At 42.4% G+C, this 19336-nt stretch overlaps 1 protein-coding gene across 5 annotated transcripts in view; it reads left to right on the top strand.

The window, feature by feature from the left end:
* Positions 1-17634, top strand: part of dgkb (diacylglycerol kinase, beta) — a 59585-nt gene extending 41951 nt beyond the window's left edge. For all 5 annotated transcript variants that reach the window (XM_046399711.1, XM_046399712.1, XM_046399713.1 and 2 more), the window contains 5 exons: positions 5520-5610; positions 6763-6958; positions 12769-12889; positions 13041-13101; positions 15763-17634. In XM_046399711.1, coding sequence (XP_046255667.1) covers positions 5520-5610; positions 6763-6958; positions 12769-12889; positions 13041-13101; positions 15763-15870 — 577 coding nt within the window. In that variant the 3' untranslated portion in view covers positions 15871-17634. The remainder of the gene's footprint in view (positions 1-5519; positions 5611-6762; positions 6959-12768; positions 12890-13040; positions 13102-15762) is intronic.
* Positions 17635-19336: the final 1702 nt, after the last annotated feature.

The raw sequence follows: 19336 nt of genomic DNA, 5'->3' as shown, positions 1-19336 counted from the left end.
TGGAGCACTCTTTAGCATAATGAGTATGTTCATCAAAGCCCTGCGATGTGCTCGATGGGGCCGCCGGATTCGCCAACACACGCACCCATCAACACACCCATGCTTATGTGTGTGTGTGTGTGTGTGTGTGTGTGTGTGTTCCCACTGAGCTGGGAACAGGGCCACAGGTGATGGTGCTCTAATTTACACATGCACACACTCATTTACACACACGCACACACACACACAAACACGCACGGTGGACCTCTGTAGCGGCCGCCCTCGGACCTCATTCGAGGATGAAATCGTTTATTTGACCAAAGTGTCATCTATAATTAATGACCACTTGTGTGTAATTTAGAGGGATCTCACCTGTGGCCCTGTCCCCAGCTCAGTGGGAACACACACACGCACGTAGGTACACGCACACACACGCACACACACGCAACACATTAACTCGAGTGAACTGACACACCCAAGACTGAAAATACAGATTTACATTATAATTTAAGTCTTATTCTCTCTGCTGATTTAAAATCAGAAACTGATTGGAGAAATTTTCCGTCTTCGTGTCTTCACGTTTGCACAAAGCTAATTAAATTGTATAAGAAGTTTGGCTTCAGAAGTGAAGGTGACACGAAGAAGTCAGTTGTGGTTGAAACATAAAAATATATTAAATAGAAGTACTTTTTTCCAGTCCTGCAGATTCTACTTTCAGGCTGTTTGCCCTATTTGTGACCACCATTTGTGCTTTAGAGTCAAGATTTCAGTGAGTAAATCAAACCAAACCTGCACTTTTAAGTTTCTAGCAAATGTTTTGTGTCTTGTGGTTTGCTGAAAGAGCTCCCCAGTAAACATCCATGGCAGAAAAATACTCAGCTGGCATCCGTCTACACGCTAAATTGCTAATTAGGTTGTTTGCTAAATGTCAGTCTGCGCCTCCAAAACTTTTTTTTGTGAGATATTCACAGAAAACTTGATTTTTACTGCAAAAAGTAATGGCCTTCGTGGTTTCGGATTTTTAAGCTGAACTACTTCAGCTTTTCCATGTTGCTGCTGTTGAGTGAAAACGCTGAGCGAAGGCGAGAGTTTGTTCACAGCTGACAACCACTCGGCTCTTTTGGGGGCAAATCTCAAAGGTTAATGGAGAACGATAACCAACTCGGCTCTCATGGTAAACACAAACACCTTCCTGCTGACATGTTGCTACAGGTGTCAGACCTCAGATTTACATGTTGCTAAAACACCTGATGTGCTGTAAACAATATGAATTCATTAATCGGCAGAATTGATTTGTTAAGTTCTCATCAGTTCCCATCAGTTAACGGTTGTGGTGTGCAACCATACCACATATTTGAACACAACAATAACATCTCACACATAAGAGAAGCAACATAAATACATAAAAGTAATAAACATTGAAAGGCTTCATCTATGATTAAATTCCTGTCAGTTGTCGGTAAATGTCGGCGTTTATACACATTAAGAACCTGACATGGAGACAGTGGATCAGACAAAAAGACTTCAGTGGACATTGGCACACTGCTTAGAATAAAACGTCTACAGCTGCACTGGAACACTGGACATTGGGAATGAATTTTTTATCCGTGGTAAAAGTTTGCGTGAAATCTCATTAAGGTAGAGGGTTGTTTTCAAGCTGGAAACAGCAGTCCAACAACTGGATATTTAGTTCTGCCCGGTTACTTTTAAATCAGCCAGTAAAATTATTTCTGCCTCCACTTCAGCTCCATTTGCAAAACTTAAAACAAAAAAGGAAAATATTTGAGTTCACTTCTGTGTCATTTTAGCAGTTCAGGTTTTGTTTTTCTTCTTAAAGATGTTGGATGTTTTGTACTGGCGTCGGACTCTTCGCACTGCAACAGAAAGAAATACATTTTTCAAACTGCTCGCTGCATCTCTGAAGGCAAGACGATGCGACTCAGATCATTTCTCAAACTGCCAGTCGGAGTCGGAGCGCTCCAGGCGGTGTCATGTTAAACAAAACAGTGCATTGATGCAATGCACAAAGACTTGGTTATGTCAATGCGATATTTATCACCTCTGATCAAGAAGAAATTAGTGTGAAAATAAGGTCGTAGATCATCGTGGGTTAGATTAAGTGTCAGAGGGGAGGAAAATCAATGGCTGTGTGCCCGGCGTTCAGTGTGGCCCATAGAAAGTGCATCTGAAGGTGCTGTGGCCTCAGGACAGCAGCGCGGCTCTGAAGCTTATCGCCTCTGACATCCTTTAATATGGTGACCAGGCGGTGGAGGGCTGACGCACGTGAGCGTATTGTTCAGATTCAGGCTGTTTGATCTGTTGTTGTTCTAAAGTGCTTTGTTTTGGGTTTTTTTCTCTTCACCACACAGTTTGTTTATGTCCCCTCCTTTCAGTTTTGTTTTATGATTTGTTTGTGCAAATATATGACACTTCAGGGCCTCTGGAAACCTGAGCCTCTGTTTTCTTTTGGTATGCCGGCTGCGATTACTACAGCTGATCTCACATGCACGCTGCTAATGTTGTCATTGCAGTACGCTTTGCATTGATGCACTGCAGGTACAATCACAGTTTTGTCTGAAATCACAAAAGTCTCCCACAGGAAATATAATATTGTGTTCATTTTTATTGGACTTAATGATAAACTCCTCTCAGTCCACCTTAAAAGCATCATCTTACACAGATGGACTCTGTATTAATCCTGGGAGAAGCTGGCAACTGTTGAAGACGCTCCTGCTCACAGTCTGTCTGTCAGAGGACTCCGACGTTTAGCATCGGTCGGCAGATAACAAACGGCGAGCCGATCCAGCCAATGGGATCGTCCTAATTACCTAATGAACAGAGACATGAGGTGATTTGTTGCCATGGTGCGCTTGTTAGGTTAAGTGGTGGGAATCGACAGGATGCTCAGATGTTATCTGTTACTGTATCTGTCCTTACAGTCTGCCTTCCTGGCTCAAGTTGTCCCAAGTGCAGTTTGGTTTTGTGAACCCAGGAATGCGTTTAGGACGTTACTGTGTAGACGACGCAGCTGTGTCTTTTGCTCGTAGCGACTGATGTAGCGAGGCACAGAGTTCTGGTAAACTCACTCCTTCCTGACTTGTTTTAATTTTCAAACTTCAGACCCAACTGAAGCCACAAAATACTTTATACAACTTTTCTGACATATGCCACAGCACTCCCCAAGACTTTTGGGTTTGATCGGGTTGTGAGGTATAAAATCAGAGCTCTTACCCCAAAAGATGCCCCATAAGATTTACTACAAAGTGAATTTTCACTTGACATTTATTTGTATGCAGTCTTGTCATATCTAAAACACACCAAAACCAGCTTCAACAAAGCCTCAACAGTCAAAACATGGCCTGTACTGTATCTGACTCCATGTCTCCATCAATCACCAACCACTCGGTTTGAATATGCTTTTCAAAGTAGCCACCTTCATTTGTTTAGTTACAACATCACGCAGGCCTGTGTTCGCGTGCTTTGGGACGTACAGACTGATGATGATGATGATGATGATGATGATGATGGGGGAGATGTAGGTATGTGTTGTTGTGGAAAGCCTCTCAGCATGGCCCCGTCGCCCTCCTGCCTCTTCCCACCTCCCTCAGCTCCCATCCCTCTTCTATTGACCATGTTGCACATTATAAATCAACTCTGAGTTGGGCTACCTTGCAAGTACCTTAATGAAAGCTCATTTATAAAGTGGCTAAATGGTCCTGACAAAAGTCCTAATGAGGAAATCAATAATTCAGTGATTGTTACTCTTCTTATACTAATACGTCCTCTTGTAGCGCTTTGATTCCAGCTAAGAGAAGACCATTTTTTACTTGATTCAGTCCTGCTTGTCAGCGCCGTTGTAGGGTTTTTTTTTCTGTCTGCGAAGCTTTGTAATAAATTGTGTGTTGTTGTCTGTTGTTTCTTGGGAAGATGAAAAGGCTTTTGCGATCTGCGGGTTGCCGTGACGCTGCCTGCTGTGATGCACGTTGTGGTTTCCAGCTGCTGTCGACTCTTTGTCCCTTCTCAGTTTTCTGTTTTACATTTGTTTGTTCTTTCAGGTGGTAGCCTCTTTCGCTGCCCTGTTAGCTTAGCTCCAAGCATGCTAGCTTAGCCTCTAGCCACTGGGGTTATCATACTGGAATGTCCTTTCATATGAGTTAGGTCATATGAGGGTTTCCAGATTCAGATTCATTTCACACACCCTCCTTTCACATCTCCCCCACTCTTACGTATGTATAGGCCTGTTTTACATGAGACCCACTAACTTCTCACCTACCATCTGTTTATGTCAACAAAGAAATGTTTCTGGTTTCTCTGACTCCATATAAGTTTTAAGGGTTTACTTAACAGGCCTCAAGAATTGTGATGTTTGTCAGTCTGCAGCTGCCACTAAATTTAGTGTGAAAGTCCTTATGGGTTTCATTGCTCTCTGACATTTTCTCTACCCACCTAAACTCCCAGCTGTACTCAGTGAAGTCAAATCGAAACCCTGACAGGCAGATTGCAATTAAATTGGAAAATGGATACGGATGGATGCCACTTGGGATGATCTTTCCTCTTGAATCAGTATCACACAATATCAGACTGTTAGCTTAGCACTTAACAGGAGCCTCTTGAATGTTTATCATTATCATTGTTATTATTTTGATGACTCTGACAAGTGCAGAATCATCAATGTCTTGTGAAACTCTTGTGACCAGACATTTATGGCCATCTTTTGTTTTCACATGAGGAGGGAAGTCAAACTCACATTACCGACAAGTCAAACTATTCTCTTTAAAACGGACTAAGAGGGCGCTACACCCAGTGGCTTTAACTTGTTCCCTCTTATGCTCATGTGGTAGGAGTATCATTCAGAATCTGGAAGAAATTATCACAAGTATTTGTCAAACGTGTTATTTCCCCCTCAGTTACACTGTTTGCATGATTATCAAAAAATTAACGACTACAGAGACTGATGATCAATTCTGTAGAGTGTAATCATGAGAGAATATAGCATCGTGTGGACAGATGGTGACTCACCCCTGTGAGGTCATTGATCATCAGGCTTGACAATGGGAGTGTGTGCTGTAGGAAGCCCGGGGAGCAGCACCCCAGTCCTCTGTTAATTGCAGGGGCAGGCAGATTACCCTCTTACGCCCCTCACTGGGCCTTAATGTTGGGCATTGGTACCCACTGGCCACCTCAGATGCCTCCTTAAGTGGCTTTAGATTCATCATTATGCTTCAATATGTGATTAATGAGCCACATTATGCAATCTGTGGAGATTAATGGGTGTGTGATTCTGGTCAGCGGTAAACATTCAAGGTGTGTTTCCTGTGGAGTTTAAAGATGCTTTTTCCAAGCATGAGTCAAACACAAGTGCACCTTTACAAAGCGGTCTTTTCTTTTTCATAAGCTCAGCACATAGCGGAGTGTAGACAGAGAAGAGAAGAAGAGCTGCTGTACCTGTACAGGCTTCAGATTTTGATGTGGGGAAAACACTCCCAATGTTTCCTCTTTTCTTGGTCCCTTTGCAGTTCCTGTTGTCTTGTTTCTTTCAGAACAAAGAATAAGCTGTGGTACTTTGAGTTCGGCACTTCGGAGACCTTTTCGGCCACATGTAAGAAGCTCCACGACTTTCTGGAGGTTGAGGTAAATCAAACCACATGCTGTCAGTTTTTTTGAGCCCTATAGAAAAATAAAACTGAAAAGAAAAACTGCTTTTGTGAATCTTTTATCAACTCTTCAAGTGAATCCCGAGTAGTCATATTCTTTGCGTATTGTCAGAAATATTTCACTGAACCACATGCACATGAATGCAGATAAGATTTCAGGTAAGAGTAACAGTGCTTCTTAAAAATATTCTGGTCAGCCCTTGGTCCATAAATAGTACAAATTTGTGCTAGTTTCAAATTCAGCCAGACAAAGTGTTGATGTGTGAAGGCTATCTGTACACCTTCCCACCCGCTTCTCACTGAACCTCAGTTCAGCACACAGGTAATTAGCCCTACCCGACCCTGCTGTGTGTGATATTGAGTGATAATGAAGATGCTGTCTATACAGTTCATCTTCCCCCTCTCAGAGCTATCCACACAGTGCAGAGGTCTTTATTAATTAGTGCTGGTTAAGTGCAGTACTGGAGGAGGGCAGGTATACAGAGCCATGCTGGTATAAAATCTTATTACTTATAACTGGCCTGACAGAAGACAGTTCTGGTGGACTCTTTTCAGCTTAATCAGATCACGTTGACTGGGATGGTGGTTCTAAAAACAGACTCAGGCTCAGCCAGAGAGAAAATAAAGACTTATATGGATTCAGGATCAGAAAGAGAAACAAGTTAAGGGCAGGTCACCAACAATTTATTACAGCGTTTGCAGCAGCGTGGACTCTGCTCAGCTGGTCTGATGCACTACCATGGCTCTGGATTTGACGCTGTCATTTTGTAACGGACTGAGACGCATTTACAGAAATCCGATCTGACTTTTATTTCAAACCACCTCCAAAAGTGCTTTGAGTGCAGTTTGTAGAAATCACATTTCATGTGGTTTTGTGCCTCCACACTTTAATAAAATCTGAATACAATCTGGATATTCCAAAATATGGATTTGGGCTGGTGGTCTGTACAAGACCCAAGAGGAAGGTTCAGTTTGAGACAGGTTCAGGTTTTCTGAGAGATGTGAGACACGTTCCTACAGAAAGAGGCATTCAGGTTTAGCCACTTCCATTGCTAACTTATTATAAAAGATGTGTGCTTAGCCAAATGTTTTGCAACTTTTTCTTCCGTTTCTTTCTCCTTTCTGCAAGTGTGATGGGGTTACTCTGGACCTAAGCAGCATCTCCCTGGAAGGCATTGCCATTCTCAACATTCCCAGCATGCACGGTGGCTCCAACCTTTGGGGTGAGAGCAAGAAGAGGAGGGGTAACCGCAAGGGGGGGAAGAAGAGCCAAGACAAGAGGACACCAGTGCTCGACCCCAAAGAGCTCATGTTTGCAGCCCAAGGTAGCATTGTTAGCACAAGAAGTTGTACATTTATGTTTGTTGGCCTAAATCCTGCGGTAAACTAGTCCTTCAGAGAAACTTATCCAACCTGAAAGTCCAAAATATCATCATGAACTATTCCATTATGAAATTTGTTTTTGGTTCAATATGGAGTTTTAGATTTTAGCTATGCTAACAGAATGGATCTAAGGAAGGGAGTGTCTGTCAGTCCACCAGACCTTTGATCCAGACTGAAATGTTTCACTTTTGACATGAAGTTTTGGACAGATGTTCATGGTCCCCAGAGGATGAAGCATCTGATGTTGGTGATCTCCTTGCTCTTCATCTAGCGCCACCAGGAGGTCAAAGTTTTCACAGATCCAATGAAACATTTTAAAATCTACCTGATGTTTTCCCATGTTTTCAGACATTTGTGCGTCAGAATCCTGATTATGAATCCCCCTACAGTCATACATTTGTCTTCTGCTATTTAGAAAATGTAAGCATGCCAAGCTCAGGTGGTGAACATAGTAAAGATTGCCTCCTAAACATCTCCGTGATAACATCACTGCGATGATGCCAGGCTGATGTTAGCATTTAGTACGGAGCTGCTAGCACAGCTGGAGACTCAGTCATGTTTTAAACACAGAACCTTTAAAGATGCGTTGTTAAAACTTGACACGTGGCACTTTCTAAGCCCTGCACATACTGTAGATCGTGTTTGGTTTGCACGGTTGTACAATAGCGCTGTTCATTAAACAGGTTTGACAGTGTAGGAGGCTCCCATAAAGCCCAAAGACACGCAGGCAGTTTGTGTCCTTGCTCCTCCAGAGAGATCAAAAACTAAACTCCAAAGTCCAAACTTTTCCAGAGTCCATGAATATTTCACTGATGACAAGGTGAATCATAGCTAGCGAGTTTTTGGTTGCAAAGAAGAGGTACAGTCATGTCACTGTTTGGAACTGTCACCTGCATGGTAATGGTGTGTGTAGGCTCCAGCAGACAGGCTCGGTTAATAGGAGTGGACTGAGGGTGGCGTTGGGCTTACCCCTGAATCCATTTACGTCAAAAGGTAGCCCGTCAATGGGGATGTATGTATGAATGAACGAAGCAGAATGAGTCAGCTGCTCTGTGGTAACTTGTGAAATGGTGTGATGGAAAAGAAGAAAGAAGGCCTATAAGCTTCAGTAGACTATCTAAATTAATATGTAGAGGTATTATATATAATACAAGTACTGGAAAGTATTTGGAGATTGCTAGTAAAGTTTCTGCATTTGAAATTTTTAAAAGATAAGTGTTGTTAGTGTCAGGTTATGTCCACATTTGAGCAAATCTAATGTCAAATCGTCAGCCTCAGCTTTGTTTTGTATTTAGTTTTAATTAGGTGTGACAAAGTGTTTTAAACAGTCTTCTGTACTCTCCTTTTTTTTTTACTGGAAATTATTCACTGGAACCACACAGGTCAACATGGTGGTGCCTTCCATCCGAAAAATAAATAGCTGTTCTTCAATTCCTTCAAAGGCTTCAGCACACACATGAGCCTGGACAGGCATGGATGTCAGCTGCAACTTGACTGGTTGGTGGAGGCATAAATCTAGTTTCTAGAATAGATTATTACTGTGCTGAAACAAGGCTGGTTCTTTGGAAAGTTAACATTTTGGAAATGACAGGATCGGGCACCTTTGACGAACATCAAAGTATACATTTTTCTCATCACTCATGCCGTGAATTCTGGATTTGCTCGGCTTTTAAGTTCATTTTCAATCCTGTCCGACTGCTGCCCGCTCAGGTGATGCACAGTATGTTTTTAAGGCTTCATGGAGAGATGCTGTGTTTGTACTCGGGATGAAGTAGATGTTACAATCAGTGTCGGGCTCCAAACATGGCGAGTCAGTGAGGCTCTGTGGACCCACGATCCCTTATGAGACTTCAAGCATCAGAACGTGACAGGTGGGGGAAAACAGACGGATCTCCGTGAGGCTGTCTATGAAGCTTTATTCATCTTTGTACTGATTCTATTTCCTTTGGATTTCATCAATTTAACCAGAATTGTAAGAATCTCTGAAAACAGGCGTTAATCCCGACTTTACCCTATCAGCGTTTAGTGGATGTGACTGCCAGGTGGAGGTACAGTGTGGTACAGAGGAGGGCAGGCTATGAGGAAGATTGCTGATAAATTCAAAGCCCAACTTTGCTGCAATGAACACTCCATTAATCCCTGAATAAAAATCAATGAGTTTGGTGTTTGTGGTGGAGAAAAAAAGGCCACCGTCTGATCCTGGGAAGGCACTTACTGTGAGTGTGGAGTGTGTGTGTGCGTCTCTGTGTGTTCGTGCCCATGTTTGTCTGTTTGTGCCTGTTTATTGATGTGTGTGTGTGTGAATGGATGTCCTTGTGGAAGGTGCCCTCAAGGTGAGCAGCCTAACTTGTCAGATCAAGAGAGCTGCGTATTTAGAGGTAAACACAGGAGTGCATTAACCCAGAGGGGGCACCGGCGAGCACGACGCACGGATCAAACCGTTGGCAGGGATTAGTGTGTGTGTGGGTGTGGGTGGAGGGTGGCTGCACGATAAAAAAACTCTGACCTTTCGGGAGCTGTTAAATCGTCCCGCTGGTGACGCCAGGAGACAAGCCCCTCAGGTGGAAGGGAATGGCTGCGGACTGAATTATTTAGAATGGGACTGAGGTTTTTGCAGGGGAGGGGGGTGGCGTCCATGCGTGGGCGGAGGGGGTTGATGCCTGGGACTGATGCCCCATGACAAGCCCCATGAAGCTTTCATTGGAGGATCGGGCCTCCGCACACCCTCCTCTTCCTCCCGCCATTTCTCTTTAGTTTAACTTTCAGCCGATCGGCCGCTGGTCCTGCTCTGCTCTCTTGCCGTCTCCCTGTTGGTCCACATGTGTCAGTGTGCAGCCGGCGGCCTCGGCAGGTACTTGTTTGACAGCGACAAGGACGTTGCTTCTTATTCCACGCTCTGACGGGAAGACTGAGAATAAAGCCACGGGGCTTTGGTGAACCTCCCATACGGACGTTCATTCATATGAGCGTGTGACCCACTCTGCATTGTCACCTTCGGCGTCTCTGTGTTTATTACAGCCTTCATCACCTGAATGAGGCACATCATGTTGATTGTAGGTTGTCTAAAAGGTGTGTCACTTTATATTTGGCCGCAGGCTGCTATCATGTGTGCTAATAATTCAGCCTCCTCCTTGCGTAAAGAGTGAGGTGACTCCATTTTTCTCAGTTTATCTCTGGGAGGTAAACATGATGGCTTTTCTATATTTGGCTGAGTCTACTTTTGATTATTGTTCCAGGTAATTCATTACCTCTAATATAAGAAATAATGGCTGGTGATTCAAAACAAAAATGGAAATTCACCAGTAAATCATATTAGATGAAATATGAAATACGAAAGCAAGAACTGCACTGAAATCATGTGTCTTTCTCCCCGAGGTTTATTGTCTCAGGGACATCATTTTGGAAAGTACAAACTGAGATGTTAAAAGCGACAATTTGTGGTTTAACAGGGGGGTTATGTGGTTTATTATTTCTTTCATAATGTTGCTGTTCTGTGGGGGGGGGGGGGGGGGGGGGGTATGATTAAACAAACCTGATGTAACATGTTAATTGGTGAGTTTTAGGGGTGTTGGCAGGCATGTTTATTTACCTCTGGGTGGAGCCAGTCGAGCGACTCCTCCGTGTCTCCAGTCCTTATGCTAAGATAAGCTAACAGTCTGGCAGCTCGAGCTCCATACAAGGACGGTTTTAGGAAGCAGGAAGCAAAAAGGGGATCAGACTTATATTGTGAATTTTGCAGCTGTAGACAGGGTGTTTGCACCAGTAGCGTTCTCCAATAGATCTAAATATGTATTCTCAGTTAGGATTGGATTAAACCTTCCGGAGGTCATAAGATAAAATCTTTCACAGCAGCACAAGGACATGATAAACAGACAAACTTTAAGAGGATAAATAATTGTGTATAAAATAAGACAGAAAATACAGAAAAGCAATGACACACAAAACTTAAAATTACATGCAATTGCAGTACACTTACATACAGTACCCACAGCTAGAGCTGTACTTGAACTAATTAGTGCTGTACCATCTCAAGCGAAGTGACACAATGGTGTGATTAGCAGCAGCACAGAATAGTGTATCTGTAGTGTAACAGTAAGATGGTACTGTGACAGTAAAGCCCAGAGTACCATATGTACCTAATTATGTTGGGAGGTGTATTAATCAGAATACCTTATGGATCCCTGGGGGAAACTGGATTTGTTATTAATATTGAGTATGAAGTAGTACACAATGCAGTAATATAAATTGAAATGTGGTGATATAACATAACAAACAGTACTGCAGTATCAGTTCAGAGTAAGACATGAAAAGTAAAGTATGAGCACAGTGTAGTAATAATAATAATAATTATGAAACTATACTGATATTATATTGTACTGCATAATAACACACAATAGATATTATACATATTGTGTACAGCAAGTCTTTCTCCAACAAAGACAAGAAAGAGGGAGAGTCGTGTGAGTGTCCCTGACCCTGAGCATGTGTGTGTGTGTGCGTGTGTGTGTGTGTGTGTGTATGTGTGCTGGGAAGGGGGTCAGTGGTTGCACCTGAAACACGCAGGTCAAATATAATTTGTTTTGTTTTCATCGAACATCCACCGGCTGCACGGAGGACTGACCTTGTTACATTTGGCAGAGAGGCTCTATCGTTCTCCCGACAGTAAGCACTCTGTAGCCCCGGGCAACAAGGAATCCCTGTCGCCGTGGTGACGCTGTCCATCATACGTGTCAGCGTAGGCCTGTGTGAGCCGTTTGCATTAAAGTGAGAAGTCACAATCTGTGTGTGTGTGTGTGTGTGTGTGTGCAGCTTTAAAGCCCAGAGTCAGGAGGTCAACCTGCTGGATATGTACACACACCCCGACCCTGGAAAGCACCACACTCACAGCCCTGCGGCCGAGATAGGGGCAGACGCATGTCCATCACCATGGTGACAGGTGGACACCGCAGCTCGGCAGCGGCAACAACACCTCACGACAGCAGCAACATTACCGAGGACACGCCCTCAGGAAACCAACACGGCTCAGATAAACATGACAGCGATGGAGCAGCAGCAGTGACAGCGAGCTAACTCGCTCGCACGCACCGAGCGCCTAAAAATGGGTCTTAGTTTCAATTAGTGTCTGTGTGCTCCCAGCAGCGAGGCAGCAGCTTCTTAATTTGTGGAGGGACGAGTCGATGGAGGGTCGGAGGCAGAGCGGGCCGCTGAAACAGATGGGCCCTGCGTGACACTGGGCTTCCAGCAGGGGCAAAATCAATGCTCATAACTGCAAAACAGAAGAGAAATTAATAATTATATTATCAGAAGATTGCTTTGCATTGCCGGTGCAATCTAATTAATAGCTGTTCTGTTTGTAGCTTGTTGTTCTTCTTGTCTTCTTTCTCTCTTTTTTTAAGAAAAAAGGAAAAACTGAATGTTAAATGTTTCAGAAGTTACTCGTGCTCACTTTGTTTCTCGTTTCCTCATGTTTTTAACACGTCCGCTTCATCCCTCATTCTTCCTTTCCAAAGTCTCTTTGTTTCAAGAAAACAGCAGAAACATTTGGGTCATTAATTGATCAGTTTTTGCAGTTCGTGGTTCAAGGCACAGTATTCTCGTGTATGGGACACATACAGTAACTCTTACAGTGTGTACTTGTGTTTTCTCAGAACTGTGAAGTTGAATCATCCTACATTACATTACATAAACTAGTCGGCTGGTGTGACAGCAGCAGCTCCAGCTGATTTGGCGGGTTGTGTTTTCTGTGTTTTAGACCTGTCTGACCAGTTGCTGGAGGTGGTGGGGCTGGAAGGAGCCATGGAGATGGGTCAGATTTACACCGGCCTGAAGAGCGCTGGAAGACGCCTGGCGCAGTGCTCCTCTGTGACCATCAGGTCAGTGTTCAGCGTTCAGTGGGTTTTTCTGTTTGCACTGGTTTATCAAGTTAATATTCAAAAATATCAGTCTGATGGCGAAAAAAACTGTCAGTTGAACATTAAGTTGATTTTAGATTTTAGTCACAAAGCCTTTTCTTTTCACTGACAGAACCAGTAAATCCCTCCCAATGCAGATTGATGGGGAACCTTGGATGCAGACTCCCTGCACTGTAAGTCATTAAATGGATCTGCTGTGTCGCTCTCTGTGTCAGGTGGTTCATGCGACTCGTCAGCCAATTTATTAACCTCACTGAAAAGTAATACAACACAAACATGCGGTGCCTCTCAGCGTGGTCGAAGGCGCGCGATGCTTTTCTCTGTGGTGGTTGTTTCCTGTCTGTAGCACCTCTGACGACACCTGTCCTCCATGTTGAGTGTCATCAGAAGTGTGATCTGTTACACCTGTAGCCACGTGTAAGGCTGAGACTGATTGGAGAATACGTGCACATCACTGCAGCAACAGTTGACCATTAAGTTAAGAGAAAAAAAATCTCTTTATTTCTCTGTATGAGTTTGCTTACTGCACATCAGCATCTCTTTAGCTTGTTAGCTGTTAGCTTGGTTGCTAATGGGACAATAAGCTCATGATTCAGAAGCACGACAATGTGCTACTGAATGTGGCTGCTGCATTATCTGCATTCCTCCCACAGATCACTGCTTGGTGGGGTTTGTTTTGTGCACTAATTTATGTTAACAAATACTTAATTCTGCAAAGTCTAATTTGCTTACCGTCTACGTCTCAAACATGCACTTCGACAAGTGTTTGCCCTCTGTCCAAGTTGTTCATTTTTCAAAATGAAACTCCTCAGTTTGTGCTGATTACGGTTGTGTTTGGCTTTAATTACAACGCCACTGCAGATGAAGTGCCGCTGAGATTTACATATGGATCGCTCAGGCGGCGGTAAAAAACCCAGTGCATGACAAAACGAGTACCCCGAAAGTGCTCTTGTGTCTGCCAGCACAACTTCAACAGAGCGAAGTTAGGATCTGACAATACATAATTGTGCTGCAATGATTTTCCACGGTGAGTTCTTCATACTGTATGTCGGAGCTGAATTTGAATCAGTCGACCTGTTAAATGCTTATAAAAACAACACACTAGTTGGGACGTTAACCCACTAATTATTAACAACAACAACTATGCAAATGCATCTCAGTTCCTCTGCATGCTTTACATATTTAATACTATCAGACCATTTGCATTTTGAAGCGACGTATGACATGTACCAGCGTCTCTCTGATAACTAGGTCTGAGTTAACTGCTGCAAACTGAAATTTTGCTCTATTTCCTGGCGTGATTCTGGTAAAACACCCCTAATGTCGCCGTGATTTTCTTAGCTTGGCTGATTTTTGAGGCTTAAAAACTAGATTGCATGTGGAATTTATTTGTTGTTAAGTGTTTTTAATGCTGAAGAGCCATGTTGCCCTGTAACTCTGAAGCATACAAATGCTTTGTGTTGTGTCTTGAAAATAGAGCTCACTTATTCTCTAAATTTATGTCAGGTATTCTTTCAGATCTTCATATAAAAAGGTCATCATTTTTTGTATTATGTAAATTACATCAGAAACATTAAGTTCAATCACGTTTGATGATGGCACAAAGCCCACAAAAAAACTGGTAATTGGTACTGAGTCAGAGTGCAAGTACAATAAATGGCAGCTTTCCTTTGAAGTGAATGTGGTGCCTGTAATGCAGATGGTAGTATTTCCTCTCCCCATTACTGCATTTAGCGCAACAGTATAATGATTTATGTGCTTAATAGGACGACCCTTCATGGTTGATATTTGTTGTTCCATTGATCTACAATTTCAACCTTCAACAGAAACTGCATTACTGTTGGGGGAACAGGATATTGTTAGATGTTCTGCCCATAATGCCCAGACTTTACAATAATGCAGCATAAAGTATGTTACCATTCATTATCACAGACATGAACTCCGGGGATTGTCAAAGTTTGCCACATTATGGACCATCAAAAGTACACTCATAAGATAACAGGCATCATTTGACAAGAACCCATATGGAAAAACAGCCCATATGGGAAGGTTTTGGTTTTTTTTTCTTTTTATTGTTGATGCATTGTTGAATTACATTCTACTGGGAGATAGCAGTGTGTGAAATGACACTGTGGCTAGAAATGTCATTGTTTGATGAAGATAAATTCTAATGATTTCAAGTACAGGTCAAAATATATTCTTCATAATGCTCGGAACTCAGTGGAACCCCCTTAGGAGAACCACTGATATACACTACAGAGACAAAAGTACTGGGACACATGATGGAGTTGGTCTCCCCTTAGCAGCTCTAACAGCTTCCACTCTTCTGTGAAGGCTTTCCACAACATGTTGGAGTGTTTCTGTGGGAATTTGTGCCCATTCATGCAGTAGAGCATTTGTGAGGTCACACACTGATGTTGGACCAAAAGGCCTGGCTCACAATCTCCGTTCCAGTTCATCCCAAAGGTGTTGGATGGGGTTGAGGTCAGGGCTCTGTGTGGGCCAGTCAAGTTCTTCCACACCAAACTCATCCAACCATGTCTTTATGGAGCTTTGCTTTGTGCACTGGGGCACAGTCATGCTGGAATAGAAAAGGGCCTTCAACAAACTGTTGGCACAAAGTTGGAAGCCAAAATGTCTTGGTGTGCTGAAGCATTAAGTTTTTGACCACTAGTGGTGCTATGGAGAAACATTTTAAAGAGCAGTTCCCTGTTTTATTAGTATCTCGTGGATGCACAGGCCCTCACTGTGCAGATATTCCCAAATATTTGGCTGCTTTGCATTAAACCAGAGCAGAGATTTTTCATTTTCATTTTGTTTCTTTCTAACACCAGATTGAGATCATCCACAAGAACCAGGCTCCCATGTTGATGGGACCACCACAACGCCGAAGCTTCTTCTCCTCCATCATCAGGAGAACACGCACAGAGAGCAAAGACTGATGTGTCACCAGTTCAAGGCCTTCGAGTCCTCGCGAGCAGCTGCAGAGCAGCGGTCACAAGTCGATCATCACTTGGCCCATTCGTGAAAGTTGGGTCTTTGATGCCTGTTTGATAGCCCAGCATACAGTAGCAAACTGTAGGTGCAGTATGGAGACCTCCCTGAGAAGCCCTCCATTAATCCAAATGAGGTGCATTTAGAACCGATGCTTTGATCCGCAGTGTGTAGTGTAGTTTAGCGCCGAGAACACTGAAGCTATTTCAGGAAGTCCAGGTTTATAAAAGTCTTGTTTTTATTTTCGCTGTTGTGATCTGTGCCATGTGGAAAAGACCCACAGATGAATGTGTTTTGTGATATGATGTATTTATTTATTTATTCATACTTTGCTGCTATTGATGTTTTTTAACAGTTTTTGCATTTGCATAGCCCTGATGCATGACGGACGGCGAACGAGGTAGCTGCTGTTGACGCTGACATATCAGGAGTTCGCAGCTGATCTTTCCCAAGTGTTTAGTAAGAAGTGAAGTCTCTTTGCTCAGCATTTCTTCAGCACGTCACTCATGAATGACTTCAAGTAGTGTGAAAACAGAGAGTCTCCTTTGCTTTATTCTAATGGCTCCTGCAAGTGAACCTCGTTGTGTTTTGATCTGCTGTGTTGCTGCTCCGTCAGTGAAAAGATGAGGAATGATTATTGATCTTCATAAAAAATGCATGACACTCTTTGTTTCACGTCGCACGAGAGATTTCCAGACAGTTTTGTGTGCACACTTTCCGTTGCATGGATGACCGAGATCTATTTTGACACTTGTGATAATTGATCGTTTTTGAATCTACACCTGCAGTGCTGATCAGTTTAATCATATCATATTTATATCTGTAAGATGGCTACATTTTTATGAGGTCCTGCATTTTTCTGAAGTGGTACTCAGGTACTTTTAAAGTGAAAAACATTGAAAAGGCAACAGAAAAGGGTAGCACCCAGTCAGACCGTGTGTTGGATATTCACGGGAACAGTTTGACCTCCTCTGGTCATTGATTTGCTGTGATGCTGTCTGCCATTGAGTGTTTACAGTCCGTTGCTCATACAAGCGTACATTAACCAATTAAATCTTAAATACAAAATGACTATTGACCACATATTGTACAAGCTTGATTTAAAGAGTCAGTGCTGAAAATCAGTCCGGTTCAATTATCACATTTTTTCAGAGGCATTTTACAACTCGTCATGTGTGCACATTCTGTCGATAAAATAATTTATAGTGAAAATTTTTCATTCATTTTAATTTGTTAATTTCATATAGGAGTCTTACGCAAATAAACGACATTATTCTGGATGGTAATGATATTGATTCAGTGCATTTCTGCATTTAAATAGTATTTATCTCATACATTCTCACCAAAGGTAAATACGCAAACCCACATTAACTTCAACTTCCAGGGGATTCATTACAGACATACAAGTGTCAAATACACCTGATAAATGTGTTGTTTTTAACAGAATTGCACTTCTGCTCGTTTTCTGAGAATTTTAGGCTTGACTGTTCCAGTCTGAAAAAGTGTCATACCCCAGAGGAGGCTGAGGTCTGATGAGTCTCCATCTCTTTGCTTTGTACTCTGCAGCATTTGTACAGTGAGGTTGTATTTTTGTACACAGTATTATTTATTTTCTGCTTCCTGCTTCACTCACGTTGTTCTGCCTAAAACAAATTATGCCTGCCAATGTTGACCGAGAAAAGTTGTAATGGAAATAAAGCTTTTGTTGTTTGACATGGAGTCCTATTGTTGTTTTTGCATTGACCTTTGACCCCCTGATACATATTATGGTGCGGAAAAATAAACTATACCGCTACAACTCCTCGGGGTCCGCAGACCCGCTTTGAAAACCACTGTACTACCTAATTAGCTGTCAAATCTCAGAGCTGTCGTCCTATAGCCTCAGCACTGTGTTCATCACCCATCGAGGACAGGTAGAGTACCATCACACGTGTTTACGCAATTCATAAATTAGGATTAAGCTGTGGATAACAACATGAGCCTCATCAATTGTTTTCAGTGTCCACATATACATATGCTGCCCCAATCAAATAATTACAATTCATGGCCCACTAAAGGGACTCTCACTGCAGGAAAAATGAAGTTCCCAATAGTAACTACAATACAAACACCAAGGTAGGGATTTCTTGACAGAAAAATGATCTGAATTTACGTTAGACTTTCATTGGACTGCAGTATCAGCAACTTTTCAAGAATTCTGGCAGAAAATGAAAAGAAAGAAAGACAGAAAAGAAATGTTTCTATCTTATTGTCTAGAGTGGCAGTTGGCTTAGTGCAGGTCTCGGTGTCAGGTGGGTGAACGCCAGCACTTGAACTGCGTTTCTTCATCCTCCAGGGGGTTCAGCAGGAGTGACACAGTACTTCACTTCACATCCACTTCACCTGCTTGGTAATGGAACCCTGCCTGGATCCAAGATGGCATCAGCGTGACCACTGCTGACTTCCGATATGTCTGTCTTTCAGTCAGGTGTTTAATGCAATGTTGAAGTTCCCTTTCAGGGGTTTATCCTAGATCTGTCCTGTATCAGTGCAGGTAAAATCTTTGTTGATTGTTGTACCGTAGAAACACATTTTTACAGTCCAACTACTTACTTTTCTCCATTTCTTGCCCTCAAAGCACTTTCAGCTACAACTCCAACTGAGTTTTGGACAGATGTTCTATGTTCTATCTTTTTAAGAATAAGCTGCTTAATTTTACTAGAAGGGCCTTGGGGCAAACACCCACATGACTTGAGATATGGTCAGAGTACACATCATCATTTTTGAGCTTTTCAGGAAGATATACATTTAAACCTGCGCTGTGAAACAAAGGCAAGGAAGTCAAATTCTGACAGGGTGGTCACAATCAGAGTGGGATGTCGGCCCCAGCTAGCTGCTGAATGGGCTACTAAAGATTTTGAAGGCAAACATAATTAAACATTAAATAAAGTGTATATATTTTCTTTATTTTCTAATTTATATTTTGGCTAGAATTTGGTTTAAAAAAAGCTCAAAAGCTGCTGACAATAGAGAGCGCAGACTTTTAACAAAGTTTATTTTCAGATGATTTGTTTGCTCTGACTTAAGATGTTTGTTGTGTCACTGACACCAAAGTTTACAACTAACTGATTCACAAAACCTGCTGTTAAAATGCGTTAGCTTAATTGATCTTCCAAGTTAGTTAGGTAGCATGTTAGGTTGGGCCAAACATATAACATCATGTTTTTTTTCCATCACTTTCACAATCCAAAACTAAACTTCAAGGTATTATTCTCAATTTTAAAATGTCCCGTAGACTCACATTAAAATAATCACATACATCCATACATCATTAAAACACAGTATTGCATTAAATAGTTATTTTTGACACTAGCTTCTCATGCGCCATGTTGCTGACTAAAACCCACGTATCACTTGCAATACGTCAACCGAGGA

The sequence above is a fragment of the Scatophagus argus genome, chromosome 9, assembly GCF_020382885.2.
Source record: "Scatophagus argus isolate fScaArg1 chromosome 9, fScaArg1.pri, whole genome shotgun sequence".
In the NCBI taxonomy this organism is placed as follows: Eukaryota; Metazoa; Chordata; class Actinopteri; family Scatophagidae; genus Scatophagus; species Scatophagus argus.
The sequence above is the reverse complement of the archived record's forward strand: the minus strand, read 5'-3'. Positions and strand labels throughout refer to the sequence as shown.